The 25594-nt window shown below is 34.5% G+C and overlaps 1 protein-coding gene across 1 annotated transcript in view; it reads right to left on the bottom strand.

Moving 5' to 3' along the window:
* The window catches only part of gfra2b (GDNF family receptor alpha 2b), an 87957-nt gene extending 72989 nt beyond the window's left edge, over positions 1 to 14968 (bottom strand). Inside the window, exons 1-2 of the mRNA XM_056467523.1 lie at positions 14091 to 14968; positions 10572 to 10886 (exon numbers count right to left, since the gene is read on the bottom strand). Of these exons, the coding sequence (XP_056323498.1) occupies positions 10572 to 10886; positions 14091 to 14142 (367 nt within the window). The 5' untranslated portion in view covers positions 14143 to 14968. The remainder of the gene's footprint in view (positions 1 to 10571; positions 10887 to 14090) is intronic.
* Between the last annotated feature and the right edge of the window lie 10626 nt (positions 14969 to 25594).

Genomic DNA, 25594 nt, shown 5'->3' with positions numbered 1-25594 from the left:
GCTTGTTTAATTAAAGCTTTGAGAGAGGCTGGACTACACTGATATTTGATTAAACATGCTGTTTAAAACCTGCACCTCCATTGCGCTGAAATCCCGGACTATCTGCCGTACTTTGCTAATTATCTTCAATCAATTTAGCTCATAAAATGTCGCTTGGTTTATACTAATCTTCTGATAAGCTGCAGGAATGTAATTAGTACAGAATCAGCATAAGTAAAGCTGGTAGATGGTCTCTTATTAATATATTATTTGAAACTCATTGACTGTTTGTGTATCATTATATCGTTCACTGAGAATGTTGATAAAATAACTGCTTTAGTAGGACATTATGACTCAATGTCAATATTTTGATTACTGATATCATCATGAAATGAAGTACTCGATAATGGAGACAGTCTAGTGGCTTTCATAGTTATTCACATGATCCCATTTACCTCTGTAATGTGAACAAATATGATCTTAATTGGATTATGAACAGTGGAAGGTACATAACCATATGGAAAAGTATTTTATTTAGTCAGTGCAGTAGTACGTATGTAATCCTTAGCACATTAACACCCGTGTTTCGGAGTTTTAAAGGTGATGACAGTATAAATGTCTAAGGATGTCTTCATAATTGCAGCTAAGTAACAGCAGTTCACTTTCTCTATTAATAAATATGCAAATACCTAAAGATAGAAATAGATATATACTTTCTAGCCTCTGACTATTATTAGTTTTACTACAGGGCACTTTTCTTTTCATTTCATTTGATATTTCAATTCTATATAACTTTGCCAGATCATAAAAAAAAACAATGCAATGCCAAGAGAACGTAAATCCACAGACAGTGGATCTCGTTGTGTAGATTGTTATTACGTATACCAACAATATAAATTATATTGCAATAAAAATGTACAATACAATAATTTATTATTTTATTATATATTTATATATGCAAGGTAAATATAACCAAATAAAAATATTTTACCATACATTTACATATTTTACCAAATCTAAAGTCATTTTACCAACAACTACCTGACACATGCACTCAAAAAAAAAAATAATAATAATTTAAAAATTTTCCCCCAATTTCTGTTTAACGGAAAGAAGATTTTTTTTCAACACATTTCTAAACATAATAGTTTTAATAACTCTGCTCTAATAACTGATTTCTTTTATCTCTGCCATGATGACAGAAAATAATATTTTACAAAACACTTCTTTACAGCTTAAACTAGCATTTAAAGGTTAATTAGGTTAATTATGCAGGTTAGGGTAATTAGGCAAGTTATTGTATATTGATGGTTTGTTCTGTAGACGATCAAAAAAATATTTATAGCTTAAAGGTGCTAATAATTTTGACCTTAAAATGGTTTTAAAAAATTAAAAAACTGCTTTTATTCTAGCTGAAATAAAACAAATAAGACTTTCTCCAGAAGAAAAAATATTATAAGACATACTGTGAAAATGTCCTTGCTTTGTTAAACATCATTTGGGAAATATTTAAAAAATAAATTTAAAGGGGGGCTAATAATTCTGACTTCATTGGTCACACTTTACAATAAGGTTCATTAGTTAATGTTTATTAATGCATTTACTAACATGAACAAACAATGAACAATACATTTACTACAGTATTTGTTCATGTTAGTTAACGTTAATTAATGAAAATACAGTTGTTCATTGTTAGTTCATGTTAACTCACGGTGCATTAACAAATGTTAACAAGTATGGACTTGGATGTTAATAATGCATTATTAAATGTTCAATTATGATTAATAAATGCTGTACAAGTGTTGTTCATGATTAGATCATGTTAGTAAATGCATTAACTAATGAACCTTATTGTAAAGTGTTACCACTTCATTCATTCATTCATTCATTCATTTTATTTTCGGCTTAGTCCCTTTATTAATCCGGGTCGCCACAGTGGAATGAGCCACCAACTTATCCAGCACATGTTCTATGCAGCGGATGCCCTTCCAGCTGCAACCCATCTCTGGGAAACATCCATACACTCGTGCATTCACACACATACACTACGGACAATTTAGCCTACCCAATTCACCTGTACCGCATGTCTTTGGACTGTAGGGGAAACCGGAGCACCCGGAGGAAACCCACACGAACGCGGGGAGAACATGCAAACTCCACACAGAAACGCCAACTGACCCATCCAAGGCTCAAACTAGCAACCTTCTAGCTGTGAGGCGACAACACTCAGCACTACTGCGCCACTGCATCGCCCATAATTCCGACTTCAACTGTATAAATGAGCTGAAACAACATAATTCTTGAGATGTCATTGGGACAACTTAATTTTTTATGTTCAATCCACATCAATTTGTTAAAAGTGTTAAGTTAACTTAATCGATGTGTTAAGACAGCATAAATTAATTGTGTGGAATCATGCATTTTTTTTACAGTGTATGTTGCAATAAATCATTTGAACATTATCTTTACATGCGAGTGAGTGAAGCAAAAATGCAATAAATGAGTCTTCCGCAATTAAAAAAAAGAAAAAGAAAAGTTGATTGATTTAATTTCCTTTCTAAATAAACTCAATGTACACATGTTAAACACAGCAGTCTAGTTATGCCTTCTCATTGGCTTGTATTAATCTACAGTCTTGTATAACATAAGTGGTTGCAGGCTTGGTTATGCCAGGGGACATTCTGTGTTGCTTTACTTAAAGTCTCTTTTTTTTTTTTTTTTTTTTTGAAACTCTAGTATAATCTCCTAATTAACATGGACAGCTATAATAAAAATTAGCATAGGCTCAGGCTAAGGTCATAGGCCGCAGATTTGACTGTAATTACATAATTGCCCTCAGTGCTCAATGACAGAGATACAAGCAAAGCACATGCAGCCAAAAATGTGCTGCTAAAATAGTCTAAAAAAGAAACACTTTTTTTATATACCTATATGTATCTCCTTAGTGCAATGTGATCTTTCAGAAAGCTTTGTATTATGATTATTTGATTCTAAAGAAACATATAATGATAATAATAATATTAATAATAAATAATACATTAGTATTGTTAGTTTTTAATACAGAAACGTAATACAGAAACATAATATTTTGACATAGTATGTTGCATATTTTTGTACTGTTCATTTTTTTATCAGTGTGGTATGTATATTTACTAGGGCTGCAAGACATTGGAAAATTCGAACATTGCAATATTTTTTATTTTATTTTACGATATATATTGCGATATGAATACAATTTCACCAGATGACTTAATATCTCTATTTGGAAATCATTTTTAATGTTAAATAAACGGGGAAGATTCTGCAATGGGAGTGCATCTCCATAAAATCTAATAAACAATTTATAAAACCTTTGGGGTCCCCTGACACATTTGTTGTGGTCTGTGCTATTTGCAGTGTGTTTCTTTATATGCATGTGTTATGAGTATTTTTAATCACATATTTAGTCAGAGTTTGATGAATTTACTATTTGCATCTCCATAAAATCGAATAAAAAAAGCTTTTTGGGGTCCCCCGACACATTTTCCTTGTGGTTTGTGCTATTTGCAGTGCATTTCTGTATTTCTGTCATGAATACTCTCGGGATTTAGTATGGTAATGAATATTTATATGGCAATGTTGATGTACAGTGTTTGGTGTATTGATGTATTTGGTACATATCTGCTACAATGCTGCTGCTGCTTTGATTATTATGGCAGAGCAAGTATCGAGGCCTGCTACTTCCACTATACACACAGACATGCCATCTGAGAATATAACATGCTGCTGCTGCAAACATAATATATGTAACCCTCGTAGCAGATATAACACAGGTGGAGCTGGGGTGGAGGAGGGTTTCCGAAAACGTGCCGCAGCCTAACAGCGTAAAACAACGTGGAGCATTTAAATTGATGAGGAGCTCATTTGCTGCCAAGGTGGCAGCACCCAATCTCCTGCGCCTTGTAGTTAATGATGCAGGAGCAGATTAAGTGACCTATCAGCCTGCACACGCATAGTTTCATGGCAGAAATTTCACTTGGATGTGTTGTGAGTATTTTAATGCATAAAAATCTGTAATTACAATCAAGAAAAAGATCACACTGAAATGAAGTGTTGTATCATTTATCATGAGGCTAACAGTAATCAAGTACAGTAACTGAATGATAAAAATAAAAATAATTCAATAAAATTAATCATTTAAGGTCACAAATGGTACGATTTCGGATACCTGAATGCTTTTAGAATCATTATACAATCACAGTCATCAAAAACACATGCAAATTATACATTTTAATACAAACTCAACACTGCATATCCTGCGATGTGACTGTTGTGCATGATCACATTGCGATATTGATGCTGAAACAATCTATTGTGCAGCCCTAATATTTACTATTCTAACATTTTTCATTTTGTAAAATCAACATTATAGTTTAAACCAACAAAAGTAATGTTTTTTGTAACAAACTCCATGTTAATTTTTTGTCACTTCATGTAAAAAGCACAGTACAGAAAGTGCAGTGCTTTCCCCGTAAAGAGTAAATATGCCTAATTATCAAATAATTTGAAATAATTATAACAGCCATTATCATTCCATTAGCACAACCCAATCATTACGCTTTACAATAATCAGCTAAATGTTTCTAATTAATGCATTTGTTCATGTTCCTCTATTGGCAGTACAAACAAGCTTTTCAGCTATAAAAATGTATAATCTCAAACCCAAATATTTACTCTGCACCTTCAATAACAAATCAAAACATATTGCTTCACAATGACAGAATAAGATGTTTTGAGTGTCCTTGCATACTCTTTCCACCTCACCGATCCTGTAGGCTTCGTAAATCACAGTCAACGGGAGATTTGTCGAAGAGCTTCATATGAATTGCAAAGCACAACTAGATCTGTGTTTCTAAATCTGGAGCAGACGTCCCAGGCATCCTAGTTGGCAGATGATTTTCTGAATGCCACAACATGCCTGTCTGTGCTATGGATCAGACTGAATACCGGGCTTTGACTCGGCATGAGGGAGCGATAGAGGCGAAGGGGTTATGCTTCAACAGAGCGCTGAGTCGTTTTAGCACTGCGATGAGGGAGAACTTCAGCTTCCGCTTGCTTTGGCAAACCCTCAAACCTCTCACGCTCTTTGGGCTTGATGTGACTCTATCTTCTTATGGACTCTAGAAAATAAAGGCTCTTTATGTATTTACGCTAAGTGGGTGTTGAGTGCTTGATTTGGATTGCCCAGTGAATGTTTTACGGTGAGCAAAAGAGTGTATTAGTGTCCGTCCACTTCCCATGAATCTTTTCATAGGGATTTTAAGCTAGCAAGGTTAGCACACTTGGAAGGTGAATCGAAACACTGCAAACTTTTATTTGAAGTATATAAAATCAAACAAAAGTGTAAAGGTACAAGACAGTGTATTCAACTGCTTGAAGGTGGTTTTGAATATATATATATATATATATATATATATATATATATATATATATATATATATATATATATATATATATATATATATATAGCAATTCCAGCGGTATGGATGTGACATTTGCAGTAAAATCTTATCAATCTGTAAACATGTTTTGTACTTTAAATGAGGAAAATAAACATGCGTTATGGATGTGACAAAAAAGTCTGCAGGTTTACAGTATACAACATACTTTGTAGAAATTCTTTGAATTAAACTGCACAACCCAAAAGAAACAATGATAATCAAAAGGAGAAGAGTTGGCTCACTATAAAACAAAAATGACTGATTTTATTTTATTTTATATTTTCGCATTTATGAGGAAAAAGTGTCATTATGGATGTGACATCTCTCCGTTATGGATGTGACAGATGTGAAATTGCCACTTGTGTGACTGGTAAATCAAACATAATAGTTTGAAAACACAAATAGATGCATTTTTGAGTATTTCTAAAGTACTGTAAAATACTTGCTTATGCAAAAAACCAGAAGGAGTTTCCGTATTTTGGTGAAAACTTGGCAAGGTTGACATTTGCACAGAATTGATATATATATATATATATATATATATATATATATATATATATATATATATATATATATATATATATATATTAAATTACAACATGTAAATTGTGTGCAAAGACAAGTTCACTTTTTAAGATTGTTAATCTATGGAAACGATATTTCAGATTTATAGCAAAATACGCTTATATACACATATTTTAGTACTAGTCGAGCTAAAAATTTATTTTAGCTCATTTTATAGCTATTTGAGCTTGCTGCAGCTCTTTGATTGGTGGAATTTCCTGTGCAGAATTATGGGTAATGTACACTCGCCGGCCACTTTATTAGGTCCACCTGCCCAACTGCTCGTTAATGCAATTTCTAACCAGCCAATCACATGGCAGCAACTTGGTGCATTTAGGCATGTAGACATGGTCAAGACGATCTGCTGCAGTGCAAACAGAGCATCAGAATGGGGAAGAAAGATGATTTAAGTGACTTTGAACGTGGCATGGTTGTTGGTGCCAGACGGGCTGATCTGAGTATTTCAGAAATTGCTGATCTGCTGGGATTTTCACGTTCAACCATCTCTTGGGTTTACAGAGAATGGTTTGAAAAAGAGAAATTAACCAGTGAACGGCAGTTCTGTGGGCGCAAATGCCTTGTTGATGCCAGAGGAGAATAGCAGAAGACCACACCGGGTGCCACTACTGTCAGCTAAGAAGCGGGAACTGAGGCTACAGGCTCACCAAAATTGGACAATAAAAGATTGGAAAAACATTGCCTGGTCTGTTGAGTCTCGATTTTGCCACAGCCTACCTGAGTATTGTTGCTGATCATGTCTATCCCTTTAAGACCATAGTGTGCCCATCTTCTTATGTCTACTTCCAGCAGGATAATGCACCATGTCATAATGCGCAAATCATCTCAGGCTGGTATCTTGAACATGACAATGAACTCATATGTCCTCCACAGTCACCAGTTCTCAATCCAATAGAGCACCTCTGGGATATGGTGGAATGGGAGATTCGCATCATGGATGTGCAGCTGACAAATCTGCAGCAACTGCATGATGCTATCATGTCAATATGGACCAAAATGTTTGGGGAATATTTCCAGTACCTTGTTGAATCTAAGCCACAAAGGATTAAGGCAGTTCTGAAAGCAAAAGGGGATCCAACCCGGTACTAGTAAGGTGTACCTAATAAAGTGGCAGGTGAGTGTGTGTTTTCTATCCAAGAACATGTTTGTTTTTTTTTTAAGAAATTTTGTGAAATTTTCTATAGAGAAAATAAACCTATTGTTCTCAATTTATGACAGCAAAAATAGTTCTAAAAGGGTTATGACCCCATTACAATTTCACATCACTTTCAGCAAACTATATCAGTTACTGCTTTACAGTCTACAACAGCAAATGAACCATAACCCACAAAGACAAATATGACATAATAAGATAGAAGTGGCAGACAATCTTTGTTTTCACCACTGAATTACCTGTTATCTATGGGAAGCACACACTTTCTTCTGCTCTCTGACTCTTTGCACATCACCCTGACCTCATCGCTTAGGTAGGTATTTGTATTTAGCATTTACAGCAGGTTTTTTTGATCATTTTGATTGATGCTAAAACATACTGTTTTGACATATTGAAACATTTCAAAGTTAAACTTATGTTATTACATGTTTACAACAATTTGTTTTTTAAACACTTAATTTTTTTATATGTCGTGAACATATATGTGCATTTTTCATTTTATTAATAAAATATTAAAGTTTATAGATCCCTTAATGCATTTCATTTCATTTTAAGTGACAACTTAATAGACCAAATGGACAAAATAGATTTTTATAGCAACAGAGCAGTACGATTGATTTGCAATAATAATTCCATAATCAATAATCCCATTCCTACTTCTACTTAACTATAAACATTTCTAAAAAATATGCAAAATATAAACAGAAACATAATCATTTATTGCAAATATGTCGAAATCTGTACCAAACATAATCTAAATGATGATTTTTTGCAATCCTCCCTACACAGAGTACAGAGATATAGAAGATCAATTGTTCATTGCTAAAAATATATTTTCAGTCCATTCCATGAAGTTGCTCATTTCTCATCCAAACACGCATCACCTGAAGTATGGCATTCCACAGTCTGTGACAAGCAAGTGAGAGTCACTAAATTGCTTAATTTCACTGATTTCACACTGATTGCAACCTAGTGACAAACCATTGATTTTTATTTATGTTTTTGAAACAGTTATGTTTTTACAAAGCATTGTCTACTGAAATCAAATGACTGAAACCTCTGCAAATAATGTGTTTTAAACCCATGTCAAAGTATTTAAAGAATTAATCATGTGATTTGTAATCAATTACAGACTACAGTTTTAGGTAAAATACACAGCACAGGTCATAAACCAATGATTCAAACATTCCTATCACAACCTCACAAAAAACAAAACAAAAAAGTATAACCTAAGAAAAAAGATGACATGCCATTGTTGTTGAAATGTGCCATTTCTGAACCTTCATATTAAAGTAATTTAATAAATTAAACCCATGCTTTCTATTTTTTGTTTTGTACTATTCGGTTCTACGTTCTAGCCTAGTGTGTGCAAGTTTTAACCTGTTTTGTTTGGTTTTATGGAGACACAATTCTTTAGAAATAGAAAATCCACTTCATTCAAACGGAATGGCCAAAAAAATGAACATTTGATGGGTCCACTCTTAGTTTGTGTGATTATTGAGGGCGCTCGTTGGGCCAATTGTGCAGCGTCTGTGGATTTGATAGAGTTTCGTCAAGGTGCAATCATTGCCACATGGTCCCTCACCATCATTTGAGAGCAACCTGTATTTTTCTGAAGCTCAGTGAAATGGCTGTAGTGGATTGAAGAAGTCGCAAGAAAAAAAGCATCATAATGAGGACTGGTGCTGTCCAAAGTAGGACACAAAACTGGGTCCAACCATTTTCCAGTGTTGGAGCCACATCAATAGAAAAATGCTCAAAGAACTAATTGTTTGTTTGAGAACCGAGGCAGTATAGAAGTAAACTTCTACAATGACTTTCTGCTAATTGCTGATTCCTTCTACAAACATCTTAATCTGTGCTAACGTGTATTGCATCATTTCTTCTTCTCTGTGTCCTCCAATGCAATGGCTGGAATGTGGCACATTTGCATGGTATTAACTTTCTGCAGTTCCTAATCTGTTTGTACACAGCTTCTGATGAAAGGAAGCTGTGTGATTTTTATTTTTCCCCTTACCTCAGCAGGCAGTAAGCAGGCCCAGCAGTCCACAATGCCTCATTGAAATGCCAGACTTGAGAGGGGCAGTTGCTTTAAAAGGCTCTCTGATTACTCGCATCAATAGGACCCTATTTGTTGTGGCTCCCGCAGCAACTGCCAAAGCAGATGGGTTATAATTCAGGCCGATTTGCACTCCTTAAATCCTATAATGATTCCCTAACACTCCCAAAGGCAAATGCTAACTGCCATCTCAGAAGTCGGAACGCTTCAATGATGGACTGACTGTAAAGAGAGCAGGTATGCGTTGACTTTCTGTGCAATCTGGCTAATTGTCCGCCATGCTCATCGACAGCACCCTAAATCTACACTACAGTTCTCCCTTGTGCCGCATAAAAAACAACAAATCATCTATTATGCAGCACTTAGAGGAGCAATAACCACTCATTTGTTTACAAGATTCCACCAAGAGCTCTTTGATGGACAATATTTCAACAATCAAATATCACTTAAAGAGACAGTCTGTCAAAATGAAAATTTGGTCTTATTTACTAACTCTGATGTTCCTGAGCACTCAACTACACGCGCACAATAGACAATTCTTGGTCCCACTATATATTGAGCTGCCTTAACTAATGTACTTTAATAAGTCATAACAATGTACTTATTGTGTTAAAACAGGTTTTTACATTGTACTTATGCTTTATTAAATACCTGCTTGCTATTATTTTTATTATTACACTGTTGACCATGCCTTACACCTTAAACCTAACCTTACCACCAAACCTTTCCCTGACCTTACCCATATCCCACCTCAAGAGCACCCAAACTGTTTTGCAATATGTTATCAACACATTAAATGCATTTTATTTATATTTTTATGGACGTACATTGTAGTTAAGGCTACTTAATATAAAGTGGAACCTTATTATTTATCATTTCAAGGTAAAAATGGATCTAATATACTTAGTTTGGTTTTAGTATAGTTTATATATATATATATATATATATATATATATATATATATATATATTAATAGCTTTATTTATATAATGAGTTTAGATCAATGCTGTAAATTATCACCAAATCTTAATCTTAATGGCTATATTGGCCCTTTAAGAGTGTAGTGTCACATTGATTGCCAAGCGAATATTAACCGGCCCAAAATTCGGGGTGATTGCCAAACGGATATTCCCTGGCCCAAAATTTGGGGTGAAATTTGGGCCAGTGAATATTCGTTTGGTAATCACTGTTGGATGAGCCATTGTCTTGGGCAAATTGTGATTCTTAAACAAACACCTCCAATATTGAACATTTCCACAAGATCCAAATGCATAACTGTCTCTAAATGGAATAGACCAGAAAAGAAACTCAGCCTTACCTTCATTGAGACCCATATGAATACTCCAGTAGCTCTGCAGACACTGAAGCTCCCTCTTCATGCCCCTCTTGCACCGGCAGTCATACAGTGGACTGTCCTGCAGAACCTCGAGGGCAGCCTGACACTCCCTGTTGGCCAGCATGGTAGTCCTGTCACGACCTACCAGGCACTGGCGCATGATGCGAAAACGTGAGCTGCACTGTGAGTTTTGGTTGCACACCTCACTGGCCCTCAGGCAGTCCATGGGAGCCCTCCATCCGTGAGTTCCCAGCCCTGACAAGGTTGAATGGCTGGCCATGGAAAGCGCCACCTCATCTGCAGAAAGGGCATTGGAATTTTCAGATTAGATTAGAGATTTTTTTTTTTTATTATTTTATTTTATATAATTTGAAAAAGAATGTTCAAATATATTTAGTTACATTTATGCATTTAGCTGACATCCAAAGCGACATACACCCATGAACAGTGGGGGTTTCAGTGTCTAGCTCAAGAAAATCACCTCAGCTGTGGTATTGAGGTAGACATTTATTCACTCTCCCAACCAACAACCCCTGCTGGTGCCAGAACTTGAACCTTTGGATCCCAAGTGCAACTCTCTAACCATTAGGCCATGGTTGCCCCATTAAGTTGTTATGAAATAACTCTAGACTTCATTCACCAATATTTTCACAATGAGACAGGTGGACCAATGAAAAGACGTAGTTCAACCATCCATTCAGACGATATTTTTAATATAATATTTTTATAATATTTAAAGCTTTTTCACATTGAGATTGATTTGGTAAAGGAAAGTGAATCAAATTATACAGTATTTTTGATTATTTATTATTAGAATAAGAGAATGGTTGATTGCCTATAGTAAATTTATGCCTGCATGATAGTTGGCACTGACTGACAATGCATTTTTGACAACCTGCCCATTAGGACATTCTCACACTTAAACATAAGTTACAATACCACAATAAATTAAGATAAATGAAGGTTTGTGCCAAACTATCTATCATGCTTACTATTTTAATTAAAGCATTAAACCTACCATCAAATCCCACTCTGCAATTTCTTAACTCAGGATGTTTTTTATTTTTATTTATTGTAACCAGGTTGAAACCTTTGTTACGATTGATTGCGCTTACTATGAATAGCTCCAAAGGGATCTGTTGTTTTCACACTGTTGAGTGTCATTAAATCATACATTCCCACAGTTTAATTGTGCTTAGTGCTAAAGGGCCTTAAGTGACTTTTCTTCTGTAGTAAAATATTCAGAAGTTTGAGAGTCAAAAACATAGGCAGATAAACAAAACTAATTCCCTTGGCTCCTGGCGATACACTGAGCTCTTATGAAGTGAAACAATTGGTCTGTGCAACAAACATTATGTGCAGCATTATTTCCTTTAATCCACAGCCTCAGCAAACAGTGCTAAATATGTTTTTGACAGTCTGGAGCACATCCGTCCTTATATTGAAGTATGTGCAGACACAAACTGACACATGGACTAATGTTGTTTGCCTCTTACAGAGAAGGGCGCATTTGTTTATTGAAATGGTGCAACATTTGTATATGTTCAAGTGCAGGTCTCAATCTGGACATTTTACTTCACAGATTTACAATGTTTGGTAGACATTGTTATGCATCAGAAAGTAATGCTTTCACTTCAAAAGACTTGTGTATGTATCGGCTGGAGCCATAGGTTATAATATTGTTTTGTTTATGTTTTTATGTGTTAAGTGTTGGCTGATTTGCATTTTATGAATCATCAATGATTACTATTTCAATTAAAAATATTTTAAAGATGTTGCTTAAGGAAAAAAAAAGTCTTGATGGCCTGAGTTAATTGAGTAAATTAACTGAAAATTTTCAATTCTGGGTGAACTATCCCTTTAAGTCTGAGTAGAGCGACTCCTGTCGACGAATTCAGAAACTACTTTGGTTGGCACTTCATTGAATTATTCAACATTACTGAATATGAGAGCTTTAAGTTATGTTTGAGGAAATGTCAAACACAATAGCAACATAACTAGTTAAAAAGTAAAGTAATAAGTGATAGCTGTATGAACTGATACGAGTGCTCTAATGGTTGCTTTATTTCTTTACGGTTCTCTGGTGTTTCAGCACCATGGACAGTTCCTCCGTTTGGCAATGCAGGTTTATTTAGGCTGTATAGCACATTTCATCAGCAATGGTAATACAAAGTGCTATAGATAAACAAAAATAAAAGAAACAAGTATAAAAACAGATACTATCGAAAATGTTTTGAAACTATTAAAAATTGTAACGTAGTAGACGTTAGTAGTACTTCATGCAACATTTTTCACAAAAGCATAATTAACCTTAGGACGTAAAACATTGTTTGCCTTAAAATTTCACAGGATATTTAAAATGAACGTAATAAATTATACCACATCTTCACATTTTACAGCGTTCTGTGCGCACCCACGTGCTAGGCCTGAATTTTGCCACATGGCCAACAAGGCACAAGTTTATAGAGAACTATTTTGTGTAATTAATTTCTACTTAATTCTGAACGAGGCGAAAATTGAGTTCGTTCAGCGTAAAACAGTGTGTTGTGGAGATATAGTCATTAAGTTATTAAATTGACGTTGTACTTGTGAGGGGTTAAATATTGTATATTTCGCCGGTGTAGTGACAGTACATCTATTCAAACTGAAAGTGCTGGAACATCGTATTGTTGCTATAGTTACCTCATACGTCCGTGATTCCACTGGTTAATTTGACGGCATCTTAAAAAAATGCGATGAACCCTGGCTTAAGGTGTACAAAAAAATATACTTTTTTGAATGAATGAATGAATGAGCATGCCAACATTTATTTTGCATTCACGTTCACATCTTTAAACATAAATGTAAAATAAATACAGTTTTCTCATTCAAAAAAAAAAATAAATAAAATAAAAATAAAATAAAAAAAATAATATATATATTTATATATATATATATATATATATATATATATATATATATATATATATATATATATATATATATATAGTGTTATGTTTACCTCTGTAAACTATTTCTAAACACTGTGTTGGCTTTTTTCATTTTATTTTTAAGTTCATGAGAATGACTTTTCACTGTGTCCTTAGTTTAGCACCTTTGGACCTGACAGTTCACATACTAATGCCCTGAAGTTCTGCTAAATATCCAGCAATCTTCTGCTTTTTGGGAAACAGGCGTTATTGCATCGTAAAATAACAAGCATTGAACTGTAACTTCATCTGGAACGAGAAACAGTCTCTCTAGTATTACACAGTTCGTTTAATCTCTGATTGAGTGATGCTGTATATAAGAGACAATCAAATGGAAGACAGCCAGTATGAAAGGAGAATGAGTTCATTCTGTAAACCGTTCCTTTGACCGTCAGATGTCCACTTTACGCAGTTAAACCCTATCATTCAATATTTCAATTTGATACATGATTTTCTGCGTGGGATTTCATCATTCTTTCGCCCTCTCGGTTTAGTACTTTTGCCTCTCGTGTGTTATAGTTGTATTACTTACCAGATAAAAACAGGACGCTCAGAATATTCAGTAAAATCATGATAGATCCCATTCGAATGCCCGTTGAGGTATCCAGGATTCCGTCAATGTTCGCGGACAAATCCAACGGTTATTTAACGAACGTCCTTTTCGCACCTCAGGTTCATTTCCAACAGTCAGCTGCGGGTTGAAGAAAACGTCAGAATCACTTCAAACCTTACAATTCCAGAACTTGGTTATCTCCTTTTGGGACTTTCGACGAGTAAGTTAGTAAATAAACAGTAACTGGCGTTTATTTGATGAAACTGAACATATCCTTCCCACAAGAGCGTCGAAGCATTCCTCCAATTTGGGACGAAAATATAGCGCGCGTTTAAGTCAGCGTTGTCTAAATGTGGATATGATTTGAATTTACAGACGTCAGATTATCTTTTCAAACTTTTATTTCAGAGGTGTTATGTTACAAACGACTAAACTTCGAACGCCAAAAAAGTCGGTTTTGTCGTGCAAATCATCACCGGTTATTCCTTCATCGTACAAACGCATAATTTACCATCGTTCAAACATAAGTTGCTTGTTTACGTGAACTAAGAAAATCTCTCCGCACTCCTGTGAGAAGCAATAAATCTTCCTCGCTGGATAACCTCGACTTTAAGCCGGACAACCTTGACTTTCATCAGAAAATCCTTATGTGTCCACCAGCGTGCCTGTGGCTTCAGAACTGCCGTAGTTTTTCCGAGTCGATGATAGTGAAGAACACAAACAGGAAAAGGGCACTTCCAGTTCCACTTATCGTCTGTTTTCTGTGGCGCAGAGAAATGCTTTCTCCCACGAAACTGAAGTTACATGTCCGACCCTCGGGGCTTTGTCGCTCTTCACGTCAGAGCGGACGCAATGAAAACATATCACCGCATGAATCTGACCGCTGCGCACTGGCTGAGCGCACAAGGGCATCGACGTACAACAACACAGTCATGTCTGAGACGACCTTGTGATACACAAAGATGACTTGTTGGCTCTCTTGTTGGGATTTTTTTTCTCCTCCTCCAGCATTGGAGATGCTTACTTCCCTCGTATTTACTATATGGTCTTTAAAAAAAAAAAAAAAAAAAAAAAAAACATTAACTTGGAAAAATCAATTGTTAAGTAAATTGGAGGACAACTCGCTTTCACTTTCGTCTATACGTGATTAGTATGGGATTTGCTCATTTGTGTTTAATTTGTGTCCAAGACAACTGACAGTATGGGGACTGAGCCGTGAAACAGGCAGAACTTGGTTTATGTTATGGCTTAAACATACACTCTCAGAAATAGTTTTCGAAGAGTACAAATTTGTACCTAAAAGGTCCATATTAATACCTCAAAGGTACATATTAGTACCTAAAAAGTACAAAAGTGTTCCTCTTAAAATTTTTAGGTACTAATATATACTTTTGAGGTACTAATATGGCTTCTTCAGGAACAAATGTGACAACTCGCGTACCTTTATTTCTGAGAGTGTACAATAATTATATTATCTGTATATTTTTTTCATTGTATAAATTAAACATGTTTAATGTATCACTACTCTAAAACTACGGATAGAGTTGTTGTTTTTTTTTTTACGTTGAATAATATTTTACAAAGAAATAAATATGTATAAAAAGGAAAAAGTTGAAAACAATACAATTCATAACTTTGGAAACATGATAGATAGATAGATAGATAGATAGATAGATAGATAGATAGATAGATAGATAGATAGATAGATAGATAGATAGATAGATAGATAGATAGATAGATAGATAGATAGATAGATAGATCAATTGGTGAAGTTTGTTCCTTTTCACCATCACCACAGGCTTGCTTGGTTTGGGACTCGTGGAGCTGCACATCAATGGATTTGCTCTTCAGTGTTTGGACTCAGTGAAATTTAAACCACCCTCAACTGAACTAAACTGAACTTAAACACTGAAAACTGGGCTGACACAGTTTCAATTTACTAGAACTTTTGTTAAGCTGCTTTGACACAATCTACATTGTAAAAGCGTAGATTAAACACGCTATAGAAATAAACATGATTTGAATTGAATAAATAGATAAAAAAGTGTGAAATGTAGCAACTAGTCCAATATAAACCTAAGTTAACAAGAAGCCTTATAAGAAACCTATTAAGAAACACTGTTCTATCCAGAGACTGGTGTGGTTGATTAATTTTTAGAATATAAATTTTTTGTCCATCCATTTAAATAACGAGACTGAAAAGTATGCTCATATACAAAGAAAAACCAACGACTGAATGAATACATGAGGAAAATGCCATTTATATAATGATGTCTCTAAACAAGTTGAGTTAATTAACCATACAAGCTGAGATAAATTTCCAATCTGTAAATTTGTAAATGGACATTGCCTGTCATAAACAGACTGCTTAGATTAACGTAGAGAGGCATTAAATTCAAAAGCGTAATCAAATATATCTCTCCAAGCAAGTGCATGCTAATTCTTCTCAATTTCCTCCGGAGAAAATATTTGAGTTTATGATGGTCCCTATTAAATATTGCACATCTGTCTTGTATAAAATGTTAATAAATAGTAACATCAAACAGTTCTGAGAAAAATAAATAATAAAGGAAAGTACTAGCATAAAACCGTATGTCTATGTCCTGTTTTAGCAGGGAAATCTGTTATTTTTGTTTATGCTTTATTTAGATGGTCTTCTTTATACACAATTTTAATACTAAATTTGCAATTGGATTACATGTAAACAACACATTAGAGTAATAGAAGATGGTTAGGTTAGGGTTAGCAGATTAATTTGACTTGCAAAGACACGTAGGCACAATGTCTGTTGAGGGGAAATAAAAAAAACATGTTAGCAGATATGCGAAAGTGCTTAATCTAATGACTGATTGGTGATTGTACTGTGCAGATGAACTGTAGTTGCAAAGTTACTTATAGTCAGCAGGTTTAAAGAGGATTCGAATGTTATGACTCAATTGAATGACGTTATCAGTGGTTATCAGCTGATAAATATGGGCCAGCAGGGGCCTTCTGCACCTACTGGTAGGCTCACAAGGATGTTATCATCCATCCATGTGGTTGATCAGCTATAGATGCCATTCGGCTGCGGGTGGAAGTTAACAAGAATTATTTATAATATTTATTACATTTCCCATTAATTGTATTTTATTAACGTCAACCCCTACCTCAACCCTAAACCCAACCATCACAGTAATGTAAAAACAGATCTGGATCTGGAGTCTTCTCTATTAGTATAGCTGACTAAATACAATAATTATTTATATTATTTATTAAATTTCCCATTAATTATATTTTTTAATAAACTTCTACCCAAACCCCAAACCCAACCCTCATAGTAATGTAAAACCAGATCTGCATCTGGAGTCTTCACTATTAGTATAGCTGATTACCCATGTGGATGTATAATAACAGCATTCTGAGCCTACCAGTAGGCGCAGAAGGCCCCTACTGGCCCATATCTATTAGCTGATAACCACTGATAATGCCCATTCACTCAAGTGATGACATATGAAGCGGGTGCTGCGCCATCTTTTCCATACACTGTAGATTTGAAAGTATTTTTCCCCTTCATTTACTGATAGGTACAGTGGCTGAGAGAGCTCAAAAGTGCTGCAAGTTAATCATTTTTGCCCCAATAATAATTTGTACAGAATGATTAAGATGTTTTGTTAGTGGTTTTCTATTTGCATGTGTTTCTTAACATGCAGTGGGTTTGAGCTTTCTCTGCCACCATACAGAAAAGTATATATATAAAAAATACACTGAAAAAAAACCCCTTTGTTAAAATATTGTAAGCGCTAAACCAAACAATCCAGCTATGAAGTGAATCACAATATTAAAAACCTTGTTTTGAAGCAAAGAAATATGTGATAAGAACATTGCAAATAGGCATGGGACGATAACCGTTTTCAAGGTAAACTGTGGTTTGGAAAAGTCAAGGTTTTAAAACCGGCAATATATTCTACTATATCATTCGTAAGGTTTTTTTTATTTCTTATAAGTACTTTTTTTATTTCTTTTTTGTTGTTGTTTTTTAGGACAACAGTATCTCCAGCAGAAAAGTTATCCAAAGGTGCTGTTATAAATTGTAAAAAAATCTGTGTTTTTGAAACAAATGAAGACAGCAGAAGTCAATGATTCATTTGAATGATTTAGCCTGACATGTTTACTGCTCCAAAATACTTCAAATGTTTCTCAAAATAATAATAATTTCTCAAAATATATTGTCTTCAAAGGGGAATTATTATTTTTTTCAGACATTTAACATGTTTTACTTTTTTATTTAATTAATTTTTTTAAGCAGTAAACAGTATCATGAAACCATGACATTTTTATCCAAGGACATTTTTATCATATCGTCAGAATCTTATGAATCTGATGTTCTTTATTTTTTATGTAATTCACCTTATTTTAGCATTTAACAACTCTTTTGTGTTAAATGTAGCCTTTTCCTTTCCTCCTCTTGCAATCCCAAACTTACAGATCTTAGTTTGCTTTGGCAATGTTGTCGTCATCAACTTTATAATTCCTTCCAGACTGAAGAGATACTCCTGCTTTCCTTTTCAAGCTGCTTCCGTCTCTGCAACAAAGTGATGTCATGCCGCATGCGTTGCTGTTTCTGTGTGAAGTCAAGGAAGAGGTCTAACTCTGTGCCACATAACTAATGATGTGATAAAAAACAATAAGAATATATATAAATACAATTGAAGTCAGAATTATTAGCCCCCCTGTTTATTTTTTTCCCCAATTTCTGTTTAACGGAGAGAAGATTTTTTTCCAACACATTTCTAAACATAATAGTTTTAATAACTCATTTCTAATAACTGATTTATTTTATCTTTGCCATGATGACAGTAAATAATATTTGACTAGATATTTTTCAAGACGCTCTTTACAGCTTAAAGTGACATTTAAAGGCTTAACTAGGTTAATTAGTTTAGCAAGGCAAGTTATTGTATAATGATGGTTTGTTCTGTAGACTGTCAAAATAAAGTTAGCTTAAAGGGGCTAATAATGTTGACCTTAAAATGAATTTAAAAAAATTAAAAACTGCTTTTATTCTAGCCGAAATAAAACAAATAAGGCTTTCTCCAGAAGAAAAAATATTATCAGAGATACTGTGAAAATTTCCTTGCACTGTTAAACATATTTTGGGAAATATATAAAAAAAATAATAATAATTCAAAGGGGGGCTAATAATTCTGACTTCAACTGTATATTCGAGTTCTGATCAGGAGGTAGCATGATCGGATCTCTACATCCCTACAATAAAAATCAGTGTTACCAGCAAACTTGATGGAATTGGTGACATTTTTTTATGCAGCATCATGGGTAATGTAGTTTTTTTTTAATTGAAACATTACAGAACACCATTAAAGATGATTTTCAGGTCTGCCTTAAAAAGTTTTGCCTTCGAGGATCACTTCCAGAATCCGACTGTTCCTCTATTTTTGGACTTACCAAACATGCTGCTTTTTAAAATCGACAGTCAGGGAGAAGAATCATGACTACTTTGTCAACATGTCACTGCACAGATTCTCCTTCCCGAGCTTTCTTTTTTTGCAGAGAGAAGGGAAACAGGCAGCCAACATAAAAGACGACATCCTGGGCCCCTCTTAGCGAGCAGAAAGCAGCCTTTGACAAGCCCATTATAAGAAAGAAAATAATTGTCTCGCTTCTCGTCTTGCAAAACCCTTCAAGGTCCCTCAGAATCCTGCACAATGCTGAGACGTTTTGATGCAGTTATCTAATGCAGTCATCTGTAATGTACATTTCATCCTGTCTGCTCAGTGCTTAACAGGGCCACTGCAAGCCAGTGTATTCCTTTCACCTGAGCTCAACCGTCTGTGAAACACTTCCAATGATTGTACTCGAATGTTTTGCGCTATAAGCAATAGTGTAGCATTTCCAGCTTTTCCAAATGCTGATTACGGATTTGTTGTCTAGATGTTCCCAGGCCTATCAATATTTATTATATACAGTAGCTCGATGTTCTATGTAAAACGGATGGAGGTATTCAAATAGGGACGGCTTTTTTTTTACTGCAGCGGAGGGTGGAATATCATTATCTCTGCAGGCTGTTGTGTTGTTGTCGTTTAAGTGTGTGTGATATTTTTTGGCTCGTCTCTCAATCTCTCCCATCAGCAGGATCAAAACGGCATGCACAGTGGTCTCATCATTCCGCTATCTGCGAAAAAAAGAGCAACTGGCTGTGTTTTGGTCACTATTATCTGATGCAATAATCGCGTCGTGTTTTCATATTTCACACACAATAGCGTCGTATATTATGCGTACTTTATGAGTCATTCTGTGAGTCAATGTGCATGATTCTCTATGTGGTTTGGATGCATGTTGTGCGTTTTAATGACATCTTCACAGTCTTTTGCTAACATCTTTTTGGCTGAAATGTAGAGGGTCATGTTAAAGTTTTATGTCATTGATGTGAATGGCTAAGTTGCATTAGATAATTAATTACAGTTCCACACATCTGTGCATTGGCCATTTTGAAAAGGTCAAGAGCCACCTGTGAACACATGGAAGTGAAATGACAGATGCCAGCAGATGTATTTCATTGCAGCTCTGCTCTGCATATGTAGACAAATGAGGAGTTAGTAACAAATGGTTGTTGGTGATTCAGAAAAAGAGATTAAAATGTGTACCTTTTATTTAGACTTTTTATGTTGGTTTTCTTTTATTTTTACTTTTTTTAAACAAATGTTCAAACGTATTAAAGGTGCTGTATGTAAGTTTTTGACTCTTCTAAAGCATAAAAAATACCATAATATGTTTGCAGATTTTTAAGAAACATCCCAAGTGAACATACTTTTTTAACTGAAAAACAATGCTGAAGTCAGATATTCTGCTTTGAAAATGTTTTTTTTTTTTTGTCTTTGTCTTTTGTTCTGTCTTTGTTTAGGTAATTTTAACCTGCCCAATGCCAGTTTAGCCAATTATATTTCAGCACCCCGGGTTACCTTGGTGGAAAACCACATATTTTATTCATTCATTCAGGAAGGAAGGCTCTGAAAGCATGCGCTGGTGACCGAAATGTGACCTCCGTTGGACAGTAGCAGACGTCAAATTGAGACAGATTCAGAGTTCCACATGAGGTTATTAATTAGCAAATGATATAAATATTATGAACATAAACATTAGGTGAGCAGGTTACATTGTAACCGCATTTCCTAACAACACGCTTTGTGATGAGATACGCTGTGATAAGCAGTTTGGCTGTTTGCACCAAACAAAACACAGCAGAAATTTAAATACAGCCATTCAGAAGCACAGAATATGCACTCACTCACGAAACAGTAAAGTTTATAATCTATTTACCTGTAATACATGTTAACCCACTTTATTTAATACATGTTAACCCTCTTTAACATTATTAAATGTACATGCTGAATCACTCATATGTGTTTAGTTCTAAAGTTCAATTTCAAACGGTTTATTTTCAAGATCTGAGGTGAACTACTGTATCTGCTGCTTTCAGTATAAGGCCATAAATGTCATGTTAAATGGCATTCAAACATTAATAAAGCATTTAGCATTGAATAAAGCCCTGAATAAAACACATGAGGTTTACTTGAGATGATATGTCATAGTTTTCTGTTGTTAAGCTGTGAGAATTAGTAACCGTTTTTAATATATCAATTCGAGGTGTTGGTTAGGAAAAAAACTTCTTTTAATATGGAAAATATTCCTTCTATTGCGTGTCGTTGCTTTTATTTAGAACACGGTATAATTCACTCGCTCCTGTACTCAATCTGGCAACCCGCCCTTGCGTTTGTTTTGATCCAGGAGTGCAATACCTAGTTCAACCACTGGGTGTCAAACTTACATACTGCACCTTTAAATGTAAAAAAAAAAGTTATGCAGGGTAAGTCAAAACACTGTAACAAATTAACACATTTAGTTAAACTGAGTACATTTACAGTAAATAAACATATTTCAGTTATCACAAAAAATCAAATAGACTTCTATGTACTTTTTTATTTATTAGTCAACATTTTAAAGCATTATTCAAAAATGTCAACCACATTGCATTTTGCAATCTGAACTAAACTTTTTTACGATTTTTAGTATTTATTATTTTATATTTATAATAATATGTTTTTTATTTTATTATATTTTATTCTTTTTGGGTTTAGTGCTTATTAATAGTTGTGGAAGTTGGGTTTAGGTTTTGGGTAGGATTAGAGCTGTATAATAAAATCATACTTTAGAACTACTTAACAGTTAATATTGCAGTAATAGGCATGTAACAAGCCAGTATTTAATAGCGTGACATACTAAAGTGTTATCAAATTATTTAGACACCTTCAGCATTTCTCACATTTTATTCTCACAAATTTTATTAGTAGTTTAATAAATACTATTTAATAAATATGATAAGAACTCACCTTGATTCACCTTGATAATGTCAGATCATTGATAGAAAGCTACAGTATGTAATGGATTACAGTCAACCAAACTAATTCAAACAGCTCTTAGTATGACAATATTTATACAACTATTAATATTTAGTTGTTCACCCTTAGTCTCAATAACAGCCTGCAATCTCTGCTGGTGTCATGATGACCAGCGATCTAGTAGTTGCAGATCGCTGGAGAACTACAAGTCCCATCATGCACCTCACGCATACACCAGTTCCAGATCTCTCTCTGATTGCACACACACAGCTGGAAGCCCATCATAGATTGATTACAAGGACTATAAAGACACCTTATTCACACACAGTCTTTGCTGAGACTTGTAAGCTTCAAGAGAGCAATTCAAAACGTTCTCCTTGTTTAGCCTTGCAGTGCTTTTGACCCTTTCCTTGTTTATTGTTTTCTGTTGTTTTGCTGCCTGTCCTGACCTTTCGCCGTTTTTTCAGACTACGTTTTGGATTTTCTGCATGCTTCTGTTTGTCCCTGTTTTGACCATTGCCTGTCTGACTATTCTGTTCAATAAAGCTGCACGTGGATCCTAACCTCTGTTGTTCCTGGCACATTACAGCTGGCAACCAGCTTCATGCAGACATGAACTTCAAAAAAAAAAAAAAAAAAAAAAAAATAACATGTTACAATTTACTTAACATTACAATAAATAAACTATAGTGTCCTGTACCAATCAATAAATAAAAAAACGTTCCTTAAATCTGGTGTATATTACTAACAAACATTTAAATTAAAATAAAATATAAGCCTATGATGTATCTATCTGGGACATTTGGGTAGGTCTTTTTTATTCCTTTTCACCATAAAGGATGTGGTAATTTGTAAATGAATTATTAATTTGACAGTATTTTCCATTTAAATTGCATGAAATTTAATTTAAAACATTTTTACTTGTAATACAGTTTTATTTGTAATACACACTGCAGCACCAGCTCTTTTCTCACAGTGTCTGAAACAGTCCATTTAAGGATCCAATCTTTCTAAGAACCTACTCTGCTCTGATTGGTCAGATGGCCCAGTCTGTTGTGATGGCTTTTCAAGCACTTGTTAGAACCAAAACACAATGATAGTGAATATTAAAATAGATTACTATAACAATTAGAGACCTTAATCTCAAGCTATACTACAGGATTTGAAGGTCAAAGTAGACAATGTTCATGGGCAGCAAATGAAGAACATATACTAGACTAACAGAATGCAAATTTGATTTTCTTTCAAATAGTTTACATACTTTATATAACTTTTTCATTAACAAACAGCTACAATATTACACACTGACACTTCATTTGACCCTTTGAAATCATAATATGGGCACATGTTTGACGGTTTCTTTTAACTTTAAGTCTATGATTGTCTATAAATTTGAACTCATGTTCTTTTCCTCCGACCTGCAGCTTCCAGGAGTCTGCGTGGGTTTGTTCACTTAAACCACATGCCCATAGACTGCATGGCAAGGTTATTCTGCGAGGCACACAATAGCAGCAAAAATACAGTGGCATATTTAAACACCACACATCACCCACCAGTCACACAGCGACAGGCTTTGCTCAGGCTCCAAATCCGAAAGCACTGACCTTGTCATCAGCAGAGACAAAGGTGACTTTAAAGTGAGAGGAAAAAGCACACTCCTCCTCCTAATCTGTCATCAGCGATACGGTGATGTTTGTGATGATGGGAAAGGAAGCAATGTGACAGACTTTGCTAGTAGAAAACTCGGTGTCCGCAGAAACTGTCCACATTGTTCACATGTCAGCGGGGCGATGGATAAACATCTCTTTTTTTATATATTCAGCTTTAGCATTATGAGTTCTTACAAATGTTTCACATTATATTTGGAAGATTTTGTAGATAAATCTAATGCCTGCAGGCTGTTTGAATCCTGGAAAGCCTTACATGAAATAATAGAAACTGAACGCTTTATTAAACTTGTTGGACAAAAGCTTCTTAAAGTATGTGTGGAGTATTGCACTTGATAAATCAGCCTTTTTTGGTTTATGTACTGTTATGTATAAGAATATGACGCTACACAGCAAAATCCTCAGAGTAAAATTTACTCAGTTCAGAGTGTATTTGGTCCCTCTCTAAATTGAGTAAAATTTACTTATTAACAACCTGTTTGGCCTTATTTCTGCCACACTCTACAAAATTCCATATAGTGATATTATTAAGAATTAACTAAGTAATTTTTTACAACAATAATAAAAAATAAAACAAGCAACACTTTTTGTGTTTTAAGATGTCACCATTGAGGAGAACTGTAGTTGCTTTACTTGGACTCTGACTCGATTTCTAGTGTTAGTTTGTCTTTGTTTCCCAAATAGTGTATTGTGTCAAATATTGTATAAAGAGAGCAATTGTGCTCTGGATAACTGATTCTGTGGTGATTTAGTCACTGGTCAAATCAGTAAAATTGATTTTGATCTATTAAGTTTGATTGATGTTTTATCACAAAAGTAGCTGTATAAAGAAAATGGAACTCAGCAATACTTTTATCAGAGCATAAAACACATTCAAACACTCAAAACACACAGACATGAAGAATTTGTAGGTTTGTAAAATGTAAATAACTAAAACCGTTATTCTCAATAAATCTCATATGGACTTTTGTGAACATCTGACAGAAATAAAGTCAAACAGGTAAACAATGAGCAAAGCTGCTGCTGCTTCTCTTCTGTTTCTGCTTATTAACAGCAGGAGTTCGTCATCAGTGCTCAATCATAACTTAATTAACTTAATTTTGCTCTTCAATATTTGGACTCTCAGTAGTGATTATTAAACCACACTGAACTGAGCTAAACTGAACTAAATTGAACTACACTGTTCCTATTTACTGTGACCTTTTATGTGAAGCTGCTTTGACACAATCTACATTGTATAAGCGCTATACAAATAAAGGTGAATTGAATTGAATTGAATTAACCCTTTCATTGTCTCATTAACTTTAACTCTACTGTTAAGTAAATTTTACTCATTTTAGAGAGGGACCAAATATTCTCTGAACAATTGCTGTGTATTATTTGAGTTTTATTTAGTATTATTTAGGCAGAAATTCTACTAAAA

The sequence above is a fragment of the Danio aesculapii genome, chromosome 10 (genome assembly GCF_903798145.1).
Source record: "Danio aesculapii chromosome 10, fDanAes4.1, whole genome shotgun sequence".
Taxonomy (NCBI): Eukaryota; Metazoa; Chordata; class Actinopteri; order Cypriniformes; family Danionidae; genus Danio; species Danio aesculapii.
The sequence above is the reverse complement of the archived record's forward strand: the minus strand, read 5'-3'. Positions and strand labels throughout refer to the sequence as shown.